Source organism: Lissotriton helveticus, chromosome 3_1 (genome assembly GCF_964261635.1).
Source record: "Lissotriton helveticus chromosome 3_1, aLisHel1.1, whole genome shotgun sequence".
Lineage (NCBI taxonomy): Eukaryota > Metazoa > Chordata > Amphibia > Caudata > Salamandridae > Lissotriton > Lissotriton helveticus.
The window spans coordinates 182369173-182393910 of record NC_136061.1 but is presented as its reverse complement, the minus strand read 5'-3'; the positions used below and the strand labels follow the sequence as shown (position 1 = coordinate 182393910).

Here is a 24738-nt window from a genome sequence, read left to right as displayed (position 1 = left end):
TCTAGTTCAATGGATGGCACTATGTTAATTCTATACATAAACAATCTAAAACTCTGCTAGAAAGAAGAGACATTTGAGGTATGCAGATTCCGAGTGTCGGTGGTGGTATTATAGGGTACTGCATATAAAGGAGTTGCTCTCTACCTAAACTTGGGTACTAGCCAGCATTCCCTGTGTGATATATATCACATTGAGAAAGAATACGGAGGTATTCGAAACGCGTCTGGCAACATTTGAAAAATAAAAGACCTGCTGATCCACGAAAATTGGAGTCTGTATTTCGTTCCTTTGGCTGTGTCCCGGCTGGGCATTGCAGAGGGGATTCGGAGATATCGTCATATGTTATATATATTACCTACTGGCGATAGCCAGTAGGTATATATAGTTAGGATTGTTTTCCATAGGGAAATCGCAACATTCTATTGGGAATAACTTTGGCGCCGGTTGAGGAATCTTCCTGAAATTTTCCTTAACTTTGCCTCGCGTCGCTCTGGTCCTTCCCTGAAAGTTTGGGGGGGATTCGTCAAGCGGGGGCCGAGATAAAAGGGGGGTCCCAAAACGTGTTTTCCCCATGTTAATTTCCATAGGGCGGTTGGACTCACTTTTAGCCCGAACAGCTGAATGGTTTTCCACCAAACTTGGCAAAATTGTAGGGACTGGTAGCCCGATGTGCCTTTGCTAAGTCTCAAGATATGTGCTCCAGTGGTTTTTACGAAAATTAACTTTGAAAAAATATATATTGGGCTACATTGGGCGATATATATGTTAGAGCCCAAATGTAGCCAATGTAGCCCAATGTAGCCCAAAGATGGCCACCAGAGACAAAAAAAACCAAATGTAGCCCAAATATCAGCCAGATGTAGCCCAACTATAGCCCAATGACAGAATGTCCCAGAGTGTTCTAAAGAACAACTAGAGCGCTAACAGTCTTACTTATGACAAAAGTATGGCACACCTGAAGTCATCTTGATTGGAATAAAGTGTTAACACTTAAAATATTTAATTTGCAAAGGAACAAAATGAGGGGGTTCATTTTGCCATAGAAATTATGATTAGTGCTGAAGAAAGAAAAATTAGGGCACATTTTGAGTGACTTCTCAAATCCTCTTATATTTCATGAAAAAAATTCTGATATGCAGTCTCCCAAGATGGCCACCAGAGACAAAAGAGCCTGTGCTTAAAAACTCTGTTAGCAAAGCAGGCATTTGAGATTTAAAAAATAGTTAGGATTGTTTTCCATAGGGAAATCGCAACATTCTATTGGGAATAACTTTGGCGCCGGTTGAGGAATCTTCCTGAAATTTTCCTTAACTTTGCCGGTTGAGGAATCTTCCTGAAATTTTCCTTAACTTTGCCTCGCGGCACTCCGGTCCTTCCCTGAAAGTTTGGGGGGGATTCGTCAAACGGGGGCTGAGATAAAAGGGGGGTCCCAAAACGTGTTTTCCCCATGTTTATTTCCGTAGGGCGGTTGGACTCACTTTTAGCCCGAACGGCTGAATGGTTTTCCACCAAACTTGGCAAAGTTGTAGGGACTGGTAGCCCGATGTGCCTTTGCTATGTCTCAAGATATGTGCTCCAGTGGTTTTTACGAAAATTAACTTTGAAAAAATATATATTGGGCTACATTGGGCTATATATATGTTAGAGCCCAAATGTAGCCCAATGTAGCCCAATGTAGCCCAAAGATGGCCACCAGAGACTAAAAAAAACAAATGTAGCCCAAATATCAGCCAGATGTAGCCCAACTATAGCCCAATGACAGAATGTCCCAGAGTGTTCTAAAGAACAACTAGAGCGCTAACAGTCTTACTTATGACAAAAGTATGGCACACCTGAAGTCATCTTGATTGGAATAAAGTGTTAACACTTAAAACATTTAATTTGCAAAGGAACAAAATGAGGGGGTTCATTTTGCCATAGAAATTATGATTAGTGCTGAAGAAAGAAAAATTAGGGCACATTTTGAGTGACTTCTCAAATCCTCTTATATTTCATTAAAAAAATTCTGATATGCAGTCTCCCAAGATGGCCACCAGAGACAAAAGAGCCTGTGCTTAAAAACTCTGCTAGCAAAGCAGGCATTTGAGATTTAAAAAACCGTTTTAATATATAAAAACGTTATCCGCTAATAGAATTAGCATTTAAAAAACCTTGCGAATTCAATGAAAAACCATAGGTTTCAGGCCTTATATAGTTAGGAATTAGCATTTAAAAAACCTTGCGAATTCACTGAAAAAACCATAGGTTTCAGGCCTTATATAGTTAGGAATTAGCATGTAAAAAACCTTTGAAATTCACTGAAAACCCATAGCTTTCAGGCCTTAAATCGTTAGGAATTAGCATTTAAAAAACCTTGCAAATTCATTGAAAAAACCATAGGTTTCAGGCCTTATATAGTTAGGAATTAGCATTTAAAAAACCTTTGAAATACACTGAAAAAACCATAGGTTTCAGGCCTTATATAGTTAGGAATTAGCATTTAAAAAACCTTGCAAATTCACTGAAAAAACCATAGGTTTCAGGCCTTTTATATTTAGGAATTAACATTTAAAAAACCTTTGAAATTCACTGAAAAAACCATAGGTTTCAGGATTTATATAGTTAGGAATTAGCTTTTAAAAAACCTTTGAAATTCACTAAAAAAACTATAAGTTTTAGTGGTGTTATAGTTAGCTGGACATTTTACTCATACAAAACCATTGAAATTGCTCCTATATAGTTAGTTGTACTAACTATATTTCGCACACTCGCAATCCACTGTTGATGTCATTTGAGATGTCATCAGTGATGTCACTGACCATGTCATGAATGATCTAATATGTGACATCATCAGCAATGGATTGCGGGTGCGCGAAATATAGTTAGTACAACTAACTATATAGGAGCAATTTCAATGGTTTTGTATGAGTAAAATGTCCAGCTAACTATAACACCACTAAAACTTATAGTTTTTTTAGTGAATTTCAAAGGTTTTTTAAAAGCTAATTCCTAACTATATAAATCCTGATTTTTTCAGTGAATTTCAAAGGTTTTTTAAATGCTAATTCCTAACTATATAAGGCCTGATACCTATGGTTTTTTCAGTGAATATATATATATATATATATATATATATATATATATATATATATATATATATATATATATATATATATATATATACATACATTAAAATACTGCACTACAGGAAAGTGCATTCTCAGGTATCCAATTTTTATGTAACTATTGCAAAGGCCAAATCAGAATTCAATGATTTGACCAGGAAAAGGGAGATGCCTATGACTCCCACAGAATCTACTGGGAGGAGGGACTCCTTTATACTGAGGCCATAGATCCCAAACATGGTGCTATAAATAGAGTGACAGTGCCTCAGAAGTACAGCGAGTTCTTACTCTCTCTAGCACATGACATCTCACTAACTGGGCATCTTGGCCGACAAAGAGTTGGAGTAGGTTAGTCACCCACCTCTTCTGGCCAGCTATGTTGCAGAAAGTAAAGGAGATTTGCAGCTCCTGTGTTATTTGTCAAGCCTGGGACAAGACTGATAGCAATCCAACACCCCCCTTATTTCCACTAACAGTGGTTGGGGTTCCCCTTGAGAGGGCAGGGTTTGGCACTGTTAGTCCTCTTGACCCCCAGACAGCATCAGAAAACAGATTCATATTGGTCGTAAGGAATCATGCCAGCAGGTATCCTGAAGCAATTCCACTTAGGATTGTTAATGCTTCTGCAGTTGCCAGGTCCCTCATAAGTATCTTTATTGAAGTGGGCTACCTAAGGAGGTGGTGTCAGAGAGAGGTTGTAACTTCACGTCTGGCTACCTAAAAGCCATATGGGCTGAGTGTGAGGTGATGTAAAAGTTTACCACCCCATATCACCCTCAAACCAATGCTCCAGTTGAGCGTTTCAAGTAGACCATGAAAGGTATGATCAAAGGGCTCCCTGAAAAACTCAGAAGGAGATGGGATGTCTTACTGCCTTGCCTACTTTTTTCTCATGGAGAGGGTCCACAGAAAGGAGTGGGCTTTAGTCCCTTTATGCTTCTATTTGGACATCCTGTGAGAGGTCCACTAACTCTAATAAGGGAGGCATGGGAGAAGTCTCTCACAGAATTCAAACTGGACATAGTAGTAGTAGTAGACTATGTGCTTGGCCTTTGTTCCAGGATGATGGACTGCATAGAGAAAGTCAAGAAAAATCCTGAGGCAAGCCAGGAGCACCAGCAACAATGGTTTCACCAAAAGGCTGCACTGGTAGAGTTACAACCAGGGCAAAAAATACGGATTTTGGGGACTGTGGCACCTTGGCCCTATCCTAGAAAGAAAAGGGGAGGTTACCTACTTGGTGGACCTTAGCACTTCCAGGAGCCCTCACAGGGTCAACCATGTGAACTGCCTTAAACTCTTATGACAGGGATGATGTGGCCATGCTCACGGTCACAGATGAGGATTAGGAAGAAGTGAGTGAATCTCCCCCTGACCTCCTCTCCCACAACTCTAAAGATGGGTCTGTTGAGGGAGTTGTCTTTTCAGACACCTTCACTGCCAAACGGCAAACAGACGGCAGGCAAATCCTGGGGCAGGATGCTCAGATCTTTTCTTTGACCCCTGGGCAGCCGACTTATCGAAAACAAAATCTACAGCCAGTCTGATCAAGTCAAAGAAAACATCAGAGCTGAAGATGCTGGAGTTAGGAGTGATTGACCCTCTGAAAATCCCATGATCAGCCCAGTGATCTTAGTCCTCAAACCTTAATCCAAACGTGGTAAACCAAAGCTGAGGTTTTGTGGACTACAGAGGCCTCAATACTGTCTCTAAGACAGATGCACACCCCATCCCAAGAGCAGATGACCTCATAGAAAGGTTAGGGGCAGCCAGGTTTCGCAGTACTTTTTCTTTAAAATCAGTGTACTGCCAGATTGGGCTGACGGCCAGGAGCAAAAGGGAAGTCAGCTTTCTTCATCCCAGGTGGGCCTTACCAGTTTGCTGAGATGCCCTTTGGTTTGAAGAATGACCTTCTGAAGGCTGGTGAACAAAGTCCTGGCTGGTCTGAAGTCTTTTAGTACAGCATATCTTGATGATACCGCTGTCTATAGCTCCACTTGGCAGGATCACCTGATCCACCTTGGAAATGTCCTTCAGGCTCGGCAACATGCAGGACTCACTATCAAGTCAAGCAAGTGCCCAATGGAGCAAGTTGCTGTTGTATACTTGGGCCACCTTGTAGGTGGTGGCCCAGTTCAACCTTCGCAGCACAAAATCCAGACTTTTGCGGACTAGGTAGCTTCAACCACCCAGACTCAATTCAAGGCACTCCTTTGCTTGACTGAGTATTACAGGAGGTTTGTGGGAGGGGGGCTATAGTGGCACCCCTCACAAAGTTGACCTCCATGAAACAAAAAGTAAATTGGACAGTGAGCTGTCAAAAGGACACTCTGAAGGAAGCAATGTCCTCAGCACCCATTGAAAGGCTCCAGATTATACAAAGCAGTTCATTGTGCAGACAGATGCCTCTGAGCATGGTATGGGGCATTGCTATCCCAGACTAACAAATTCTGGTCAGGAGCAGCCTGGTGCTTTTATTAGCAGGAGGTCACTCCCCAGGGAACAGCATTGGCGTGCCATTGAGAGGGAAGCCTTTGCTGTGGTTTGCTCCCTGAAGAAGCTGAGTTTGGGACTCACTTCCTTGTGCAAGATAACTACAGGCCTCTCAAATGGTTAATGCAAATGAAGAGGGAAATAGAAAACTGTTGAGGTGGTCCAGCTTCCTACAGGGTAAAGCCTTTACAGTAGAACACAGACCTGGAGCTGACTATGCCAATGTAGGTGACTTTTCCAGGTTCTTCCACTTTTACAATGAAGACTCTCTTGGGAAAGGTTAGTCTCATGATCTTTCATTTGAGCGGGGTGTGAAGGAAAGTGCCCACTTTTTTCCACTTGTACTAATTTTTTTCGGCTGATGTATACTGGGTCCCTGCTAACGAGGCCCCAGTGCCAGTGCACTTTCTTTACAAGATAAAATGGTCTAACTGTGTTACAATTGGTACACACTTTAGCACCCCTGTAAGTCCTTGGTAAATGGTACCCTCTGTACCTTGAGCATGGGTACTAAAGAGGGTCCCTAAGGGCTGCAGCATGTATTATGCCACCCTAAGGGACCTCCATACAAATTACATGCACACTGCCAATGCAGGCTGAGTGACATGGTGCAAACCAAATCTGAAAACACAACATAATGACAACGGTCCCTTTAACACGAAAATCAATACAATTGTAGCCAAAATATCACAATCAAGATTGGCTGTGTTTGTGTCTTAATTGACAGTATCAAGAAATGTATTCACAAAATAATGAAAAACACAACAAAATATAAAAAGTGAGTGAGCTAGACATGACAAGGTAATGGGAAATCAGCCGATTTCCTTACCACCAGCAAGTGACTTAAAAGTGACTTTTAGGAAGACAAATGTAAATATGCAAAAGTCACAATGAGAAATACATCTTGTACTCCACATATATAATGAATTACAGTATAGAGTTAAGATGTTGGTGTGGAATACATTTCTTGATACTGTCAATTAAGACACAAACAGAGCCAATCTTGATTGTGATATTTTGGCTACAATTGTATTGATTTTCATTTTAAAGGGACCGTTGTCTCTTGAAATTACTACTAACCTTGGTCCCTTTTTGGACCCTAAGGGTTTCCTTGTTTCTATTTTTGAAAACAGAACATGGCACACTCACTGTGTGCCATGCCAAAGTGACTGCATCTAATGCATGTAAGTCACCCCTACAGCACGCCTTTGAGCCCTAAGACAGGGTACATTAAATGTATGTGATGACACATCTGCATGAGCAGATATGCCCCATTGATGTCTAATACCATTACTAGATACCGTAAGTAAACAAGGAAGCCATCTTAAGGTATGTACTAGGCACTAATCATTAAATTACCAGCTACATAATGACTTCACTGAAACCTATGGTATTTGGTAATAAACAACTTGCCTTAATACATTCATACTGATTCCAGCTTTGAATTTATTATGACAGGCCCCTCCAGGGCCCCTTTTAGCGGCCCCTGAACCCTATTAAGTCTTCTAGTGTACTGTCTAACTGGTATCATCCGACCTGCCACCACAGATGAGTTTCTGACCCCCTGAAGGTGAGAGTCAGTGCTCTAGGAGGTCAGGAAACAATGCCTGCTCCGGAAAAGGTGTTATCAACTCATCTGGCAGGATGGCTAGTGAATCTACATATCAAGACAAGAGCCATCAAAGCCTCGCTACCTGTGATATGTGACCCTGGCTTCCTCCAGACCTGGAGAATGTCACCCCCTGCCCTGAGGCCCATTTGGCACCAACACAGGCAGTAAATTAGCTACGCAATTAGGTGTGTTGTACCTCTAGGCTAGTCACACCTCAAAGGTAGGCTACCAGATGTGCTACACAAAAGAAGGGTTCCACCATCTTGTTTTTGGTGGAATTAGGAACTCTGGGACAGAGTCATGCCCACACCCCACATGAAGTGGTCATGTAGGGGGTGTAGTGACCCCATGGGTATGTAGCTCAGCCCATTAGTTACTACCCTTAACTCCCCATAACACCCCTAAATGTAGTATTTAGGTGGCTCCCTAACATCAGGAACTCAGATTTGTCTGCCTGAAAGAAGGAGAAGGACAACGAAGAGCTGAAGACCTGTGGACCAGCAACAAACTTGGCGAAAAATCTACCTCGCTGCTGCTGTCCCAACAATCACCAAGATCAACTTGTACAGAAGCAGTACAGCCTCCCCAAACCCTTAGAGCTCTAACCAGCACTTCATCGACCCAGCAACATCTCACTTAGAGTGGAGGATCCACTTCTCTCCATCAGCTGCACCAACCACATCTGCCCGGTACAGCATTCTGTAAACCCACCCAGGGCCCACCGAGGTAGCAGTACCCCAGAAGAAAGAATTTGAGGCTCCCAGCGGTCAATCCCAACTCCCCAGCGAATACTGTGCTGCTAGACCCTACTCGAGCCCCCCTGGCCAATACCCAAGGTACTAGAGCCAGTTGCAAGCACCAAGGCTTGTTTATGTTCACTCGGAACCCCACCACCGCCATAACATACCTGCACATCGAGGGTTTGTGATAGAGGCCACCTCCACACCGAGAGCAGCCCTGCTGTGTTTCTTTTCCCTCTTCTGCAGTTACACCAAGAACCATGAGAGCCTCTAACTCACTGACCCACCGGAAAAAAACACCTCTGCACCTGAGCTCCCCAGTCTGGGCTCAAGTGAACCGACGTTGTCTCTGAGGTCCTGAGACCCTCAAGAGCTGAGAACCTCCTGGGTTTTGTCACACTGGTCCACACTTGCAGCCTTTTTCTTACAGGCACCTTTCCTCATTGACTTTAGCGTGTAGAGTTTGAGGCTACCACCGCGCACAGCATCACTGCTTCCGGACACCCAAGAGCAGGTAAACTTGAACTGCTGGTGCTTTTATGGACCTTGGACCCTAATTTCCTTAAGTCCAGAAGAACAGTCCTGTAAGTCATCTGTAAGTGCACATATGCAGTGAATGTTTCACCCCTAGGATAACATTACTACGTTTGAGGCTCATGCCTCAAATCTGACAGTTGTGACTGTTTTTCCTCAAAAAATCTCTAAAGTTTCAAGTACTTACCCGATTCGGATGCTCTTGGTGTCTAAAACTGTATAAAAATCGGTGTTGTTTTTCTAAAGTTTTCTTGCGTTTCTTCTTACGTGTATGCCTCATTTATTTACTATGGGTGTACAACAAATGCTTAACACCACCCTCTGATAAGCCAAAACTGCTCGCCCACACTAGCACAAAAAGAACATTTGGGATTCATAATTTAAGCCCTTTTAGCCAATGGAGGTCATCTGGACTTTTTACAAAGTGTACCTCATTTTGGTGCACTACATAAAAAGTCAGCTCTCCATAGTGATGGTAAAGCAGGACGGGACGGAGGTACTCTTGATGGACACTGGCATAGTTGAAGGGATGATGCACATTGATGCAGGTGGTGATCATAACATTTGGGCAAAGGTACTGGTGCTAAACAGAGGTAAAATGTGTCATTTTGGAATTGGAATTTGACAGGGTGGGTGATGGAATCAGAAATTAAATGAGGGGGTAACAGTGGAGATGAGCAACTATGAAGCATGCAATGGGGGAATGAAACAAAGGATGAGGAGGTGATGTTGGAATTAAATGGGACCAGTGGAGCTGAACAGTGGTGAAGGAGTCATAGGAGAGTTGCACTGGCTTTATACATTGGTGGAATCCGTGATTTTGCAAATAAGCAGTGGAGTAATATGTGATGGTGGATTTAAAAACTGGCAGAGTTATTTATGTTGTAGTTGAGTGCCAGAGACATGGGATGTTAGCAGATTTGTGCAATAGTATAGCTGAGCAACGGTGAAGGAGGATTTGAACAATGGTTACATGGTAAGGGTGTAGTTGAGTATTGAACTAGAAGGGATAGAGGAGTTTGGTACTAAATATGGAGTGATGTTGAAGATGAGCTTTGAGTGGAAATAGATGAAGAAATTGGGCATTGTCAGAATGGTGATGTAGATACATTTTGCAGAGTGAGGCTGTGTATTTGGGTGCTGGTGAATAAAGGTTCACACATAAATTCAGTCAGTTATAGTAATACATCACTTAGGCTCAAACTATAAGTATGCCTCCAGCTCAGGACAAGTTGTCACAGCTTATACCGCCAAACGCCAAATGATTCTGAACTAATAGCCTTTTTTTCAAGTGAAAATCAGGTTCCCCTCTGGATCTCCTCCCCCCTCAGAATGTCAGGTAATTATGGCAGATCCTAAGCCCTATCTATCAGGAGCTTTTCACCGCCTCACTTTGCTCTGGCGACATCTCCCATTACATGGCAAAGGGCAAACGTCATCTGCCTACTAAAGAAGCCTTGTACGGATCCTGAAATCCTTGCTGACTTTAGACCAATCTCTCTGCTTCTGGGGATCTTGAAGATCATTGAGAACATTTCTAATATCCAACTGTCGGCCTACCTGAACATCTTCAATCTCCTCAACCCTTCACAGTCTGGCTTAAGGGCTCTCCACTGCACGCATTCAGAGAAATAACAGACTCTTTAAATTTGACCTGGACGTCGGTCAAAATGCAGCCCTAATTTTGTTACATTGCTCCAAGAAATTCGACACGATCTCCCATGAGATCCTGTTGCAGCGTCCGGCAGCCACTGGGGTGGAGGGTAATGCGCTAACCTGACTGAGTTCCTACCCGGAGCACAGAGAACAGGCAAAGTGGCTGAAACCGTTCAATTCCAAGGCAGAAAGTCTCATGTTTTGAGTGCCTCGACACTGAGCCCCATGCTTTTTAATATATATATGACGTCACTAGCATACCTTATTGAATCATTTCGTACCAAGTGGTGTCATATGTGATGATACCCAACTTCTGCTGATCCATGACAATAACATGAAAGAATTCAGGTGAAAATTGGCTGCATGGATAGTAGTAGCAATGGGGTGGCTTAAGGCCAATTTGCTCCATTACAACTTGAAGAAACCAGGGGCTTTATTGTTTGGTGTCAACCCCATGCCTGCTGGTTTGGGGTTTGGCCGGCATGTTGCATCTCACCACCCTCCCCACAGAGGTAGCAAAGAATCTAGGGGTGCTCATTGACCCGCTCCTTTCCTTCAAAGCCCAGATCACAGCAGTGGTTAAAACCTCCTGCTGGATTCTGAGGATGCCGAGAAAATTCCTCAACCTCCTGCCTTAGGATACTCAGAAAACAGTAATCCAGGCTTTAATCCTTTCCAGGTTGGATTATGCAACATTCTGTACCTTCGGGCACCATATCTCTAATTCATCTACTACAATTGGTACCGAATATGGCAATCCCTATCTTATTTAAGCTTCCAAAGCACGCATCCATCTTACAATATTGTTAAGCAACTGCACTAGCGTCCAGTTAAAAAGAGGATCAGGTTCAACGCATTGACGGTGGTCCATGCCACCTACTATTAGACCAGACACAAATACTTGTCCAATAGGATGGTGGAATACTGCCCCAAAAGAACCCCTATGCTCACAGTCAGTAAGGCTGCTAACCATTCCCCTCACCAAACAAAACAAATGGAAAGATTCAGCCTGCTCGGTTCTTGCGGCCAAATACTGGAACGAGCTCCCTGTTCCTCTCAGATGTATCACAGAGAAAAAAGCTTTTGAAAACGTCTGTTCAAGCTATAGGGTATGGGGCACTTCCTACTGGTCGCTTACCTCAGTGCCGGCACACTCTCGTAGTAACCTAATGTGCTTTAAAAAAACACAATTTATTCATTCATTTATTCACTCATTATGTTGGCTAGCACAAGGATGTTTGTCAGTTTCAGAATATTTAGAGCAGTTTTGTATATGTCCTTCATTCCAGTGCTAATTTTTAAATCATTTAACTTTCTACCACCCTGGTCTATTTGAACAGATTTAAAAACTGGACTAATAAAGCTACATCATCAGACGACAGTGACAACACTCAGGCTATGCAGTAACTTTCAAAGAAATGCACGCCTTTATCTGCCACAGGGGCCCCCAATTACAGAGGGCGGGGTGAAATTACTGCTGCACCCAGACATTTAATGCCAGTTGCAGCGCAGGAGCGCAGCGGACGCCCGGCGGGCGCGCCGAAGGTCCTGCAAGGGCAAGCCCGTCTGTCAATATGCCCAATTTTTAGAATTCACATTGAATTAATTAAAGCATCTGTACTCCAAAGATTACCCTCTTAATCCTTCTATTGGCCCCAGATTAGTTAAATTAGGGATCATGAAAATAAGAGACTCCCTCCCTCAACTTGATCAACTTCCGTCTGTTGCGGAAAACACCTAGAGACAGGACAATCCCGGGACATCTGAACTTAACAATTATATATCCAAACACTCGCTCCCTGGCAAGACATAAACTGGATATATTCCACTTACTGGACTCAGCCAAACCAGATATTCTCTTACTAACCGAAACCTGGCGTTCACAGGAGTACGCCCCCGATATTTTTGCCACCCTTCCCAATAACTACTATATTCTCCAGGCTAATCGACCGGCCGGTAAAATAGGGGGAGGGGTAGCCGCCATAATTCACTATGACCTTAAATTTACCACGCTCACTACGCTAGACATCACCTCTGTGGACAATTTTGTTATCAAATTCGGCTCTGCTTTGGCTTGCTTAATTTGCGTACTGCTATAAAGGCATCCTCAGAACATGCCACTTTTCCCCCAAACATTAGGTGACCAAGTGGCCCACTTAATAACCAACCATGCTAAAACACCGTTGATCGGCGATTTTAATTGTTAGGCAAATGATGTGATGGTCAGCCCACATTCAACAGAACTGACCGATCAACTCAATGGGTTGAATTGTATCCAACATGTGACATCCCCTACAGATATAAAAGGACACACTCTCGATCAAACCTGGACATCTAATCTTACGGTGTCTGAATTGACAGTGTCTCTTTACACTTGGTCTAATAATTTTCTTATGAAGTTCGTGAATAACACTATAACTACGCCCAAACCTCTAGCCTAGGAAGGGCTTATGGCTCGAGAATAGTACCACATTGATATGAAAGCTTTCTGCAGCTCGCTGGCGAACATGGTACTCATCAACCAGCCATCTGTCCACCTAAGTGAGTAAAACATCACAGATTGGTTAACAGCAGCTAGCAATGAACATGCCTCATTCAGAATAATGCAAACAGAGGGGTGCTATGAGGCCCATAGAAGGTTCGCAGAAGATTTAAAAGTTCAAAAATTAGCTCCGCGCCAAACTGAACGTAAGTGGAGACAGAACTACTCCGCCAACAAAAAAGACATCTACTTAGCTCAACACAAGCAATATAAAAAGTTCATCCAACATACTAAAGCTAATTATGTCTCCTCTAAGATCCTGAACTCAAAAGAAATATTTACAATTGTCACTGAGCTATCCAACCCCAATAAAGTTACAATAACATTAGCCCCATCCCAGTTACTCTGTAACTCCTTGAATACTTTCTTCATCAACAAAATCACTACGATTAAAGCCAGTATCCCCATCAGCCCTGTATAATAGGCTTTATCATCAACCTCGAGAAATCCTTGCTCCCTGCATCAATTCCCTGGAATCAGCAGAGAGGCCTTTTTGGAATTATTGATCAGGGCTAAATCTGGACCCCCTGCTGACAGCTGTCCCCTTTACATTTTTTTTTTGTAAAATTGTTCCCCTTTACATTTTAAGAGATGCCTTCACTACATACCCTGACCCTGCCCTCTCTCTTCTGAATGGCTCATTAATACAGGGCTGCATTCCTCAAGCTTTTAAAAAAGCCATCATAGTTCCACTCATAAAACAAACTGGGGCAGACCCCCTGATCCCACAAAGCTGTCATCCCATATCTCTGCTCCCCTTTCTGGCTAAGGTATTGAAATCTCAGTTGGCGACCTGCCTCTTATCATTCATTGAACAGTCTCAATTCCTTCGTTCCCCGCCAAGCAGGTTTTTGCCCCTCTCATTCAACGGAGGTAGTAATGCTGACTGTGTTGAAAAAACTAAGGAAGGAAGCAGATAAGGGCAGCTTTTCGTGCTCTTAGATTTATCCGCTGCCTTTGACACGGTCTACCATTAAATTCTGGTGGACCGAATCAGGGAGGAAGGACTCCAGGGTCCGGCTCTTAGATGGATTACATCCTTCTTGGAGGATCACTCCCAGTCTGTCCACCTCTCCCACTTCACAGCGCCGTATGGTAATTCTGCTTGCGGAGTTGTAGTGAATGAGCCACTTTAGTGGTCTGATGATCTGTGATGACCCTCGATCACCACCATTGTGTACTGACTTTAGTGTGCTATGTTCCTTTAGCCTTAATGTAGGATGGTCTTGCATTACTATAATCTTGCCAAAGAATAGAAGGTATGGGATGTCGAGGTGCAGAGTTGTTGGTGATGGTGCACACATGTGCTCCATAGGGGATACTGAGGGATTAAGGGCATAGTGTTATTTGAGTTAGGTGAATTATGACTTTAGCCTATTGGCTTTGACGTGGTATAATAGAATTCTGCTCTCCAAGTAGTAGAGGCCTATGCTTGAGCAACTCCATATTCTAAATTACAGCCATCTTCTGAGCCTCTGTAGGTGAGAGGTGATATTTGAGATTACATGTGTTGTCCACCAGTAGAAAACCAGACAGAACGGGTTCTTATCGGGTGGAATGTGCTCTCTTCGTGCCGATTCAGAGCAAAACGCTTGGCCAGCTGCTTGTTGTGCTCTTGGTACGAGGTGGTACAGGAATCCAGTGAGAACTGTGGGCGGAGTAAGCTAGAAACTTCGATGGAGAGCTGCATTCTATATTAGAGAAAGGGGGTCCGAGAGATGCTCAGATTCAGAGAGATTCAGAGAGTTTATGAGAGGCAGAGAGCTGAGATGCTGAGAGCTGGAGAGATGCTGAGATGCTGGTCTGGTGTTTTGGCGGTCTGATGATACATCACAGGGCAGACGTGCAGACGTGTGTGTACCACAGAGAGTCCGGACACAACCAGAGAGAGAGGGAAAGAGAGACGGACCCTTCTTCAGATAACAAGACGCCTAAGATTATGGTGAGGTGTTCGATGTATATCTAACTTTATCTAACTATGCTTTTATTTTCAGGCTCTATGTATATCTATGATTGCTGCTAATGTTTACTGTGATGTTTAGTTATTTCTTTCTTTTATCATCCTATTATCATGTAATAAAGAAACCCTAGAGCATATCATTTGTTGGTATTCCTTGTGAGGGAAGGTTGAGCCCTTTTTTACCAAGTACTTACAGAGGGATGGGCTATTCCCCTCTAATGGGTAATTGTTGATACGGAAGGGAAAATGCCTCCCATCAGGGATGTCTAAATTACATTGCCAGGAGGAGCATGCGTTGTGTACCCTCTTAGATTGGGAGGTGTTGTGACCTGTTGTTATTTGCGAGCTCCTCAGCAATGGTATTATATATTGTCAGTGTTTATTGCTTTCTTGGGTAAGTATTGTGAAATGTGGTGTCTTTCTGTAACCTGAGAAAGGATGTGGCAAGTAATGACCTGGTGACTGACAGAAGCACCAAAACATAAGGAGAAACACGTCATTACAGGAGTGCCACATGGATCTTCACTATCCCTGCATCTGTTCAATCTGTACCTACTCGCTCTGATTCTATCCCTAAGAGAAAGAAATGTGTGCACGTTTAATTATGCCAATGACTTCCAACTAATTTTTACCATCAGCAACACATACGATTCCATTCTCAATTTCCACTATGCTGCACATACGTAACTGGATGTATAGTAACCACGTAAAGCTAAACCCAGATAAAACTGTACTGATCCTGATAGGCGGTGTCCGGAACCTTTGGAGCCCAAATTTCTGGCTAATTGAGCTGGGCTCTCCCCTAACTCCATCTTCTTCAGCTAAGAGCCTTGGGGTTACAATCAACTGCGACTTATCCATGAAGTCCCAAATTGTGACGGTAGTGTCAACCTGCTTCTTCCAGCTGCGGAAGATAAGGAAAATCATCAGACTCCTCACTAGGGAAGCACTGGTTCAGGCTCTCTTATCTTTGGTCATCTTCCACATTGACTATGCCAATTCAGTCTACTTTGGTCGGCTGTCATATTTAGTCAAAAGACTGCAACTGGTGCCGAATCAGGCCGCCAGACTGATCTCCCATCAGCCCACATGGCAACACACTTCCCCCCTTTTGAGGAAACTACATTTGCTCCCCATAACACAACGCTGTGCTTTCAAAATCAGGTGTATCAACTTTAAATCTCTGCATGGAACCAGTCTGAAATTTGCTTCAAATCTTATCCAGAGATATAGACCTGCCCGCAATTTGCGCTCAGCCCACATGCACCTCCTGGTCACACTGCCCTACAAACGAAAGAGACTAGGCGGTGTTAGATTTGTGGTGTTGGCCCCTCACCTCTCCCCTCCCACTTGACATAAGATCTTGTAGAGATCTTTGGACATTCGGGAGACTTCTCAAGATCTGGCAAGCTACCAGGACCCAGGCTCCTCCTATTTTAGCACCAAGACACCGACCGGTGTACGTGCGCTCTACAAACATTTTTAACATAACATAACACAGAACACGCTAGGATAAAATATCCATATCGTGCTGCACTTGTGTTGAATGGCATCTTATTAGCATGCCTAAAGGAAGGTGGTATACAACCAGAGAAAGAGCGACATTGTTTGCCCTCTCAAACACCTTGTGAACAAACCATGCTCATTTTAGGGGCACTTTGTATCCCTAATGACGTTGCTCAAGCTGCTACCTAACCGACTTTCACTTGAAAACCATTGAGTCATTTCAGCAGCGCATCATGATAATATTTGGCGTGACTGGTCGCGTTTGAGAACAGGTCAGAAGACACCAGGAACAACCCAATCAAATCAACGGACAGGAGATCCCTTTGCTACCTGATATTTTGTATATGACTTAATTTCAAGGCTTGTCCAGGCTTTTGCACAATTAAAATGGAGCATTATCTTTACTAGTTTAATCCCACTAAACTTCCATTTTCAAGCTTGAAAATAATTTTGTTCGTACGGGAAACTGTGGTCCCACCAGTCCAAAGAGCTGGAACTACCAGCTGAGTCCAAGCATTATGAGAAGTATTAATTATGTAGATAAAAAGAGACCTTTGGTAGGCTACTGGCCAATCAGCTGTGAAAAACTATCCAACGTTCGCACTTAACTTATTGTGGTATTCTTAACGCAAGAGTCTCTTTCAGGTCCAAACAGTTTTAAAGTCTATTTTGTAACAAGTTTTACAATGTCCTTTATAAACGCCACTGACCTGTCTATTTCCCTGAAGCTTTTCTCTATTCAGAACAACTTTAAACTTTGTGGAAAGGTCCAAACAGGAATGGGGAATTATAGGGTGACTGAGCGCAGAACTACTGATAAACCTGGTAATTCCACTTTATTTTTAGGTCGAGCACAGAGACCTGTTGTATTTTCTCATGTTGGCTTAAAGCCATCTCCCTGCTTTTGATTTGTTTGTTTCAGTGTCCTTTAAAAATCCTTGCTTGCTAGTGGTCAGCCCTTCCTCTTTGTTCCTCCTTTTTCCCGTCAGTTCCTTCCATGCAGCATCCTGGGACTGTTTTAGGGATAACACCCCTCAAGAGCCAGGCTTGCTTGAAACCAGTGGCATAGTGAGCAAGGGACCCAGGTGTTACCCTGAAACCGGTCCCAGGATGCTTGTTTCTGGGCCAGGGAAGACCTGGCTTGGTAGTTCGGGCTGGACTGTTCCCATAAGGAACAGGGTCAAGACTGATATGGATATGGCTGGGTCTGAACTGGATTGGCAAAGTGAGGTAAAGAACGATGATGGATTCAACCCAGATCTGTGACTGAGGGTGAGTGTCTGAAAAGTATCAGCGCTCCGTCCGTCATCTCCATGTGTTTGATATGTATACAAGTCCATGTCATATGAATGAAATTCGCCCCTGCCATATTACACTTGGGGTAGTCAAATCAGTGTTGATCGCTAGGGGGACATAAGCTCGGTGCAAAAGGGCTTGTGACAGTGGTTAGGCAAGACAAGACATATCCGTGCGCAACAAGCCAACCACACATTGTCTGTAAACTGGTGACCAAGATCCGTTTCCCAATAGCCTAGTGTGGTACAGTCTAAAGACAAAGCGAAAACTTTTGTCACTATTGACCACCAGTGTTATTGGCTGGTGCTAGTGGGAATGGCGGTACAGTAGAGAGAAGTGCACTATGAAAAAGATGCATCACAAAGTGGTCCATGTAAGAGGAGGTGGCAAAGCGCACATCAGTGGCATGTGTCAGTGCATGCCAGTCAGGAAAAAGGTCGCCAAAGGTGCAGATTGCTTGACGCATCAGTGTGCCCTTGACTAGGATTTTGTGTGTGATGAGGAGCCAGGGCTTGTCCACTAAGAGCAGCGAGGGCGGATAGAGTATAGACCCTTCAAGAAAACGCAAGAGTCTCTTCCAGGTCCAGCAGGTGGTGGGGTAATTCCACATTTTTCAGTGGCACCTGAGAGTTTCCGCTGAGAATTCCACCTCTGCCCCAGTAAGGATAACTCCAGCTGTGTAGACTTACCCGCTGCGGGTCCCCGACACGCATGAGGTCTTTTTGATTTTCACTACAGTTGGAAACACACACCTCTTCTGCACAGACCACATCAGTCATATTCGAAACTCAGGACAATGCATGTGGTAATCATGTTACTTACCTGGCAATTTGGGGGCTTTGATGGGATACCCAAGTGGAACTCCTGGCCGCTGACCCCCAAAACCTCCAATTCCTGCAACAAATAAAGATATGTTATGAAGCCTACATTGCCAACATGCTATCAGCCAACTTTCTCACGTTTTCTCCATTAGGGCAACTAGACTCTGCCTTTCTTAGTAACAAAGACCATGCAACATGAAGAGGTGGAAACTACCACTGTGAAGGATCCCAAATGCTACCCAATGAGAGAGTTATGTCATTTCCCCAAACCATATCTTGGAAAAAAGCATGCCATTTCAGGGCTGGATTCAAAAGATGGGCTTTAAATTGGGCCGTTGCTAGTATCTTTTACCTGCATGGTGTGTAATGGTCGACAGAAGTACATAACTCACCTGGAATTCCAGCAATGGCTCCTCCTGCACCTGAATAGAGACACCAAGATTAAAGTAGGGTTCGTGCAAGAGGGTTCAATTGTCATCTTTTCAATGCAATCCCTACTCTGTCCACATCATTTAAATCCTTATCTTTTTACTTAACCCACATCTCTTCCTTGTCTGCGGCGTTCCGCTTTCTCCAACGAACATACCTCACAACTCATTACAATGGACAAACTCACCCAGCTGAGCGAGTACTGCCACAAATCCGAATGAAACTCCAGTCTGCGATGGAAAAGTTTGGCAAGCCATACCCCACACTCATGAAATGTGTATGGTGTGGTGGCAATTCACTAGTGACAAATTTTGTACTATGCAAATGCTAATTTAGAACAATAACTATCCATTTAGAGCCATACATGCCCCTTCTAAATCTGTCTCCTCCCCACTCACTCTTTCTCTCCATTTCCAACTCCCTTGATATATCCTTCTAATATCTGGTCCACCCTATTCATCACCCGCCAGCTTCAGTACTCAATCTTGTGTTATCACCCACAACCTTCACTTACCAGGCACTTTCTGCTTCACTCCTGTTCCTGTTGGGACTCCAGGCAGCACCCCGACACCAGGGTAGCGAACTCCTGAAACACAGGTCCAGAAAGGCAGTGTATGAGCTCCAGAGCCATAACACGTTTGACTCTTGCAAACCATCCTGATTTAGATTTGTTCTAAACAGACCCTATTCTTGAAGCCGATTCTGGAAAAAGAATCGGAGAGTTCCTTGATTGTGGCACAGCTTCGAGAGAGTTGGGCTCTAGTACGAGACACTATTTCTTACATCTCCGGGGAGAGCGTAGGGTGCACCGTAATATTGTATTTGGGGGGCATTTGACAATGTGAAGACATTTTAGAAGGGTTTTGGCCTAATGAGATTCCTTTTGTAGAGGTCTTATTATGTGTACTTGTTAGAAACTGCAATGGTTTCTTAGTATATAACCGATTTTATGTAGGGAACACATGGATGTCCTCTAATACGCCTGAACGGGTGGGGTGCCCCGATTTTGTAACTTGAATATGTTAGAAACTGACCAAATTCCAGAGTCCGTATCGTTTTGATGAGGTCACAAGTGTTAACGTTATGAGAAACTGTAAACTGCACACCTCAGACGTGACAAAGAGCACCGCAGGCCCCTTGGCCTTTGATACTTTCAAGGGCAGGGCACGCGGGTTCTTGTCTCTCGTCAAGGTTACAGAGTGAACAGGCTATTTATTGTCTGTGCGAGCTTTGCTCCATGAAGGAGAGGTCCTTGTGTCTGGCGGTTTGAAGCGTGTACATATCTCTGTTCCTATTTTAAGTCGATAGTGAGAGCATTCGCTCTCTTTTTGTGAGAGGTTAGAAGGTGAGCATGATCCAGGGCTTTCTATTCGGATTAACGAGGAAACTAGTTTCTGCCTCTAAATGAGTGGAGAACGTTCAATTTCCCCCGCATGAAAGTTTGAAAGCACGAGGGTGTGTCACCCTATTAGGTTCTTATGCTTGACGGAGAGGATATATAATATTATTGTGTCTATAAAACAGGATGGAGCTTCTCGAAATTCGATGCATATATTGAATTTTGAATTGAATATGCACTTGTATAGCGCATGGCTACCCAAGGGCATCCCTGCGCTTATCGTGACACCTTGCGCACTGATCATGGAAAGAGGAAAATTTTAAGCGGAAGGAGGAAAGAGGAAGGTTTTACGCTACTTCCTAAATCTAAGATAGCTAAATTCCAGTCGTAGATACTCTGGAAGCTGGTTCCAGAACTTGGCTGCATTATAAGAAAACCGCCGACCCCCAGTTCGTGACCGCTTGATCATAGGAACTACAAGTAGGCGTTTGTTATTAGATCTAAGAGTTCTGTTGGGGCAGTATAATTGCAGCATCGACTGAAACAGTGTAGAAACCTTTCCAGAAATAGATTTATGGACAATACACATAGCCTTAAATCTAGTTCTTTCCTGGATAGGGAGCCTATGCAGCTGACCAAGAGCAGGTCTGGCTGAGACACGTTTGGGCGTATTCTTTAGAAGGCGGGCTACGCAATTCTGAACAATTTGCAGTATCTTAGTCGTTCCTAGTGGAGCACCCAAATAGACTGCATTCGCATAGTCGAGGCGAGATAATATGAGTGCCTAGACCAGAATACGTCTGGCGTCAAAAGGAAGAAGGGTGCGAATCTTCCTTAACATCCTTAGTAGTCCAAAGCAATTTGCTGCGACTTTGCGAGCCTGTATTTTGAAATCCAAATTGCAGTCGAACCAAATTCCCAGGTTGTTAATTTGTTTCTTAGGGACAGGAGGGGAACCCAACAGGGCCACAAAAGATCTATGTTCGCAGGGGCAGAGTGGCCCAGGAGCATAAGTTCTGTCTTTGCTCCATTCAGCTTTAGGAATGATTTGTCCATCCATTCAGATACCTTCACAAGGCATGAAGTTAAGGCAGGCACAGATTTGTCTTGCTGACTGAGGGAGACCACCAGCTGCGTGTCGTCCGCATAGGTGACAATGTGGATCCCCCACGGAAGCACCACATCTGTCAGAGATTTCATGTAGATGTTAAACATAGTGGGACTTAAAGAAGATCTCTGGGGGACTCCACACTGCAGAGGGATCTGCTCTGAAACGGCATCCTCCTCGCAGATAGAAAAAGATCTGTCTTCGAGAAAGGACTGCAGCCATCTCAGGGCAACTCCTGTCACCCCTAATTCACTGAGTCTAAGGACCATAAGTTGATGGTTAACAGTATGAAAGGCTGCGCTGAGATCTAACAAAATAAGAACAGCACAGCCTCCATTGTCCAAGATTTTTCTAGATTCTTCAATCACAGCAAGTAAAGCAGTCTCCGTACCCTGTTGGCGTCTAAAACCTGTCTGAGTGGGATGAAGACAGTTGTTTCCCTTCAAAAAAACTGCCAATACAGAGTTAACCTACTTTTCAGCAAGTTTGCTTATTCCTGGCAGCAGGGAAATGGGCCGAGAAGGATAAGTTACTTACCTGTAATCCTAGTTCTCTTCCAGGCGTATCCTCATCAAAGTCATAAGCACTGAATATTCCCGCCCATGTACGGGACCCCGTAAACAATATAAAAATATATATGTAAAAAACACATATATCTAACTCCACATATATGTACGTACATATATTATTTTTCTCATACCAATGCAGCCCCAAAAAAGAGGCTAACACAATGTAAAACCTTGTACATGTACTGCAATTATAAAGGAAACAAATAACACATTAAATCAAATATACTTTTAATTTTGTGCTTTAATGAGTAAAACCACTCATAACTCCTGAAAATTGCTCATAAAAAGACATTGTTAGTCTCAGGCTGCATTGAAAAGCAATAACATAGAAAATGAAAGCATTTTCAACCAAAAAACTGGCACTGTGCCTTTAAGGCAGGCATGAACCCAGGCTTCCCATCATGCCTCAGGGGTGACAGTTAGGTCAGTTGTTCTTTGCATAACCCTGATGTCAGGGCTAAATACACATATGAAAACGTACAGTTCTCATTTACCTGGGGAGGCGGGTGGGTTGCTTATGACTTTGATGAGGATACCCCTGGAAGAGAACTAGGATTACAGGTAAGTAACTTCTCTTCCAGGGGATCCTCATCAATAGTCATAAGCACTGAATAGAATAGCAAGCCCAACAACCACCTGCAGGTAAATGAGAAGTACATCTTCTACCTTAAAAGACCCAACATCACAGCCTAGCCTGGCTGCTAAACAGATTCCGCAAGGAGGCTTGGCCTACATGGGTATCTGCTCTTGTGTCAGAATCAAGACAATAATGTCTGGTAAATGTATGGACGGACCGCCAGGTCGCCGCTTTACAGATCTCAGACATGGGCACATTATTGAGAAAAGCCGCAGTCGCAGCTCTTCCCCTGGTGGAATGCGCCTTGGGAGAAAAACCCAGGGTTTTTTGCGCTAGCTCATAAGCAAGTTTAATACATGAAACGATCCATCTGGAAATGGAACGCTTCGAGGCAGAATGGCCTGTCCTGATCGATCCATAGTTAATGAAAAGATGATCAGAATGACGAATCACCTTAGACCTGTCAAGATAGAATTTTAAAACCCTTTTTAGGTCTAAAGAATGTAGTAGAGGGAGTAGAGGGATTGGGAAAAAAGTGGGCAGAGAAATGATCTGATTTACATGAAAATCTGACACCACTTTAGGAAGAAAAGATGGATGCGCCCGTAGCACCACCCTATTCAAATGGAACACCGTATAGGGTTCTGATGCACAGAGGGCTAGAATCTCGCTCACTCTGCGAGCCGACGTGATAGCCACCAAAAAAGCCGCTTTCCACGAAAGATGTTGTAAAGTGGCTTTGTGAATGGGTTCAAAGGGAGGACCCATTAACTTTGATAGCACCAAGTACAACTCCCAGGGTGGAGAAGGAGGACGCACTGGAGGGTATACTTTTTTCAACCCCTGCAGGAAGTCCTTGACAGATGCTAGCTGGAAAAAAGAGGTTTGAGAAGGTGACCGCCTATAAGCCGTTATGGCCGCTAGGTGCACCTTGATGGAATTAAACTTCAAACCTGCTTTAGCTAAATACAACAAATAAGGAAGAACTGCTTCTTCTTGACATTTGATAGGATCATGACTATTCTGTATACACCACATATAAAATCTCTTCCACTTGCATGCATACGAATGTCTGGTGGAAGGACGCCTTGCCTCTTTCAGAATGAACATGCAGTCCTCTGGCAACCCTAGATGGCCGTATTGGATGACCTCAGGAGCCATGCTGCCAAGCTCAGCGACGGAAGGTTGGGATGGAAGATCCTCCCGTCCATCTTGGACAACAGGTCCGGCCTGCATGGCAGCCTCTTGTGAGGTGAAACTGACAGATGAAGCAGGTCCGTGTACCACCATTGCCTCGGCCAATCGGGAGCAATCAGAATCATCGTTGTGCACGAGTGTGTTAGCTTGCACACCACCTTCGGAATCAACGGGAGAGGTGGAAAGGCGTACACAAATTCCTTTGACCAGTCGATCAAAAGAGCATTCCCTCTCGAGCCTGGCCGGTGGAATCTGGAGGCGAAGCTTCGGCATTTGGCGTTTTGATCGTCCGCGAACAAGTCTATGGAGGGACGACCCCAGGATTGAAAAAGTTCCTCCACCACTTCGTCGTGAAGAACCCAGTCTTCTTTGTCGTCGAAGTGACGGCTTAGAGCATCTGCCCTCACGTTTTGTTCTCCTGGAAGGTGAACCACCGTGACAGATAGCCCTCGAGCTAGAAGCCAATGCCAGATCCTCTGCGCTTCCAACGACAATGTCCGAGAGCGCGTTCCCCCCTGCTTGTTCAAGTAGTACATCGTGGTGGTGTTGTCCGTCTGTACTAGCACCGATGACTTTTGGATCGAGGGGACGAACGCTTTGAGAGCCAGGTATACTGCTCTCAGCTCCAGCATGTTGATATGGTAAGTGCTCTCCTTGTGTGACCACTGACCTTGAACCTGCAGGGGGCCCATGTGCGCCCCCCAGCCCAGAAGGGAGGCGTCCGTGATCAGTGTTTGTGCAGGGGGAGGTTGATGGAACAGGATTCCCACCTGCATATTCTGAGATTTTGTCCACCACGGAATAGACGCTCGAGCTGCGTCTGAGATAGTGATGTGGTCGTCCCAGCGAGCCGATTGCTGATCCCACTTGTCCTCTAGATCTTGTTGAAGAGGACGCATGCGGAGTCTGACATTCGGAACCAGGAAGATGCAAGACGCCATCGACCCTAGTAGGGAGGCAATCCTGCGTGCCTTCTGAGTATTGCTGCGAAGAATCAGCTGCCATTACTGGGCGATTGATGATTGTCTCTCCTCCGAAGGAAACACTTTTCCTGTTTCGGAGTCTAGCAGAGCACCAAGGAAGTGAATCCTCTGGGTGGGCTGAACGACTGATTTTCCGAAGTTGACATGTAGCCCTAGTCTTTGGCAGAGCTGTATGCAAGTCTGGAACTGATCCCTTACATTGACTGGGGAAGGACCTTTCACCAGCCAATCGTCCAAGTATGGATACACGAAGACCCCTCTGCGACGTAGTG

At 44.1% G+C, this 24738-nt stretch overlaps 1 protein-coding gene across 23 annotated transcripts in view; it reads right to left on the bottom strand.

Annotated features, from left to right (window-relative positions):
* ELN (elastin) overlaps positions 1-24738 on the bottom strand; it is a 496210-nt gene that overhangs the window by 170563 nt on the left and 300909 nt on the right. For all 23 annotated transcript variants that reach the window (XM_078679544.1, XM_078679545.1, XM_078679547.1 and 20 more), the window contains 3 exons: positions 19208-19279; positions 18657-18686; positions 18266-18337 (listed from right to left, as the gene is read on the bottom strand). In XM_078679544.1, coding sequence (XP_078535670.1) covers positions 18266-18337; positions 18657-18686; positions 19208-19279 — 174 coding nt within the window. The remainder of the gene's footprint in view (positions 1-18265; positions 18338-18656; positions 18687-19207; positions 19280-24738) is intronic.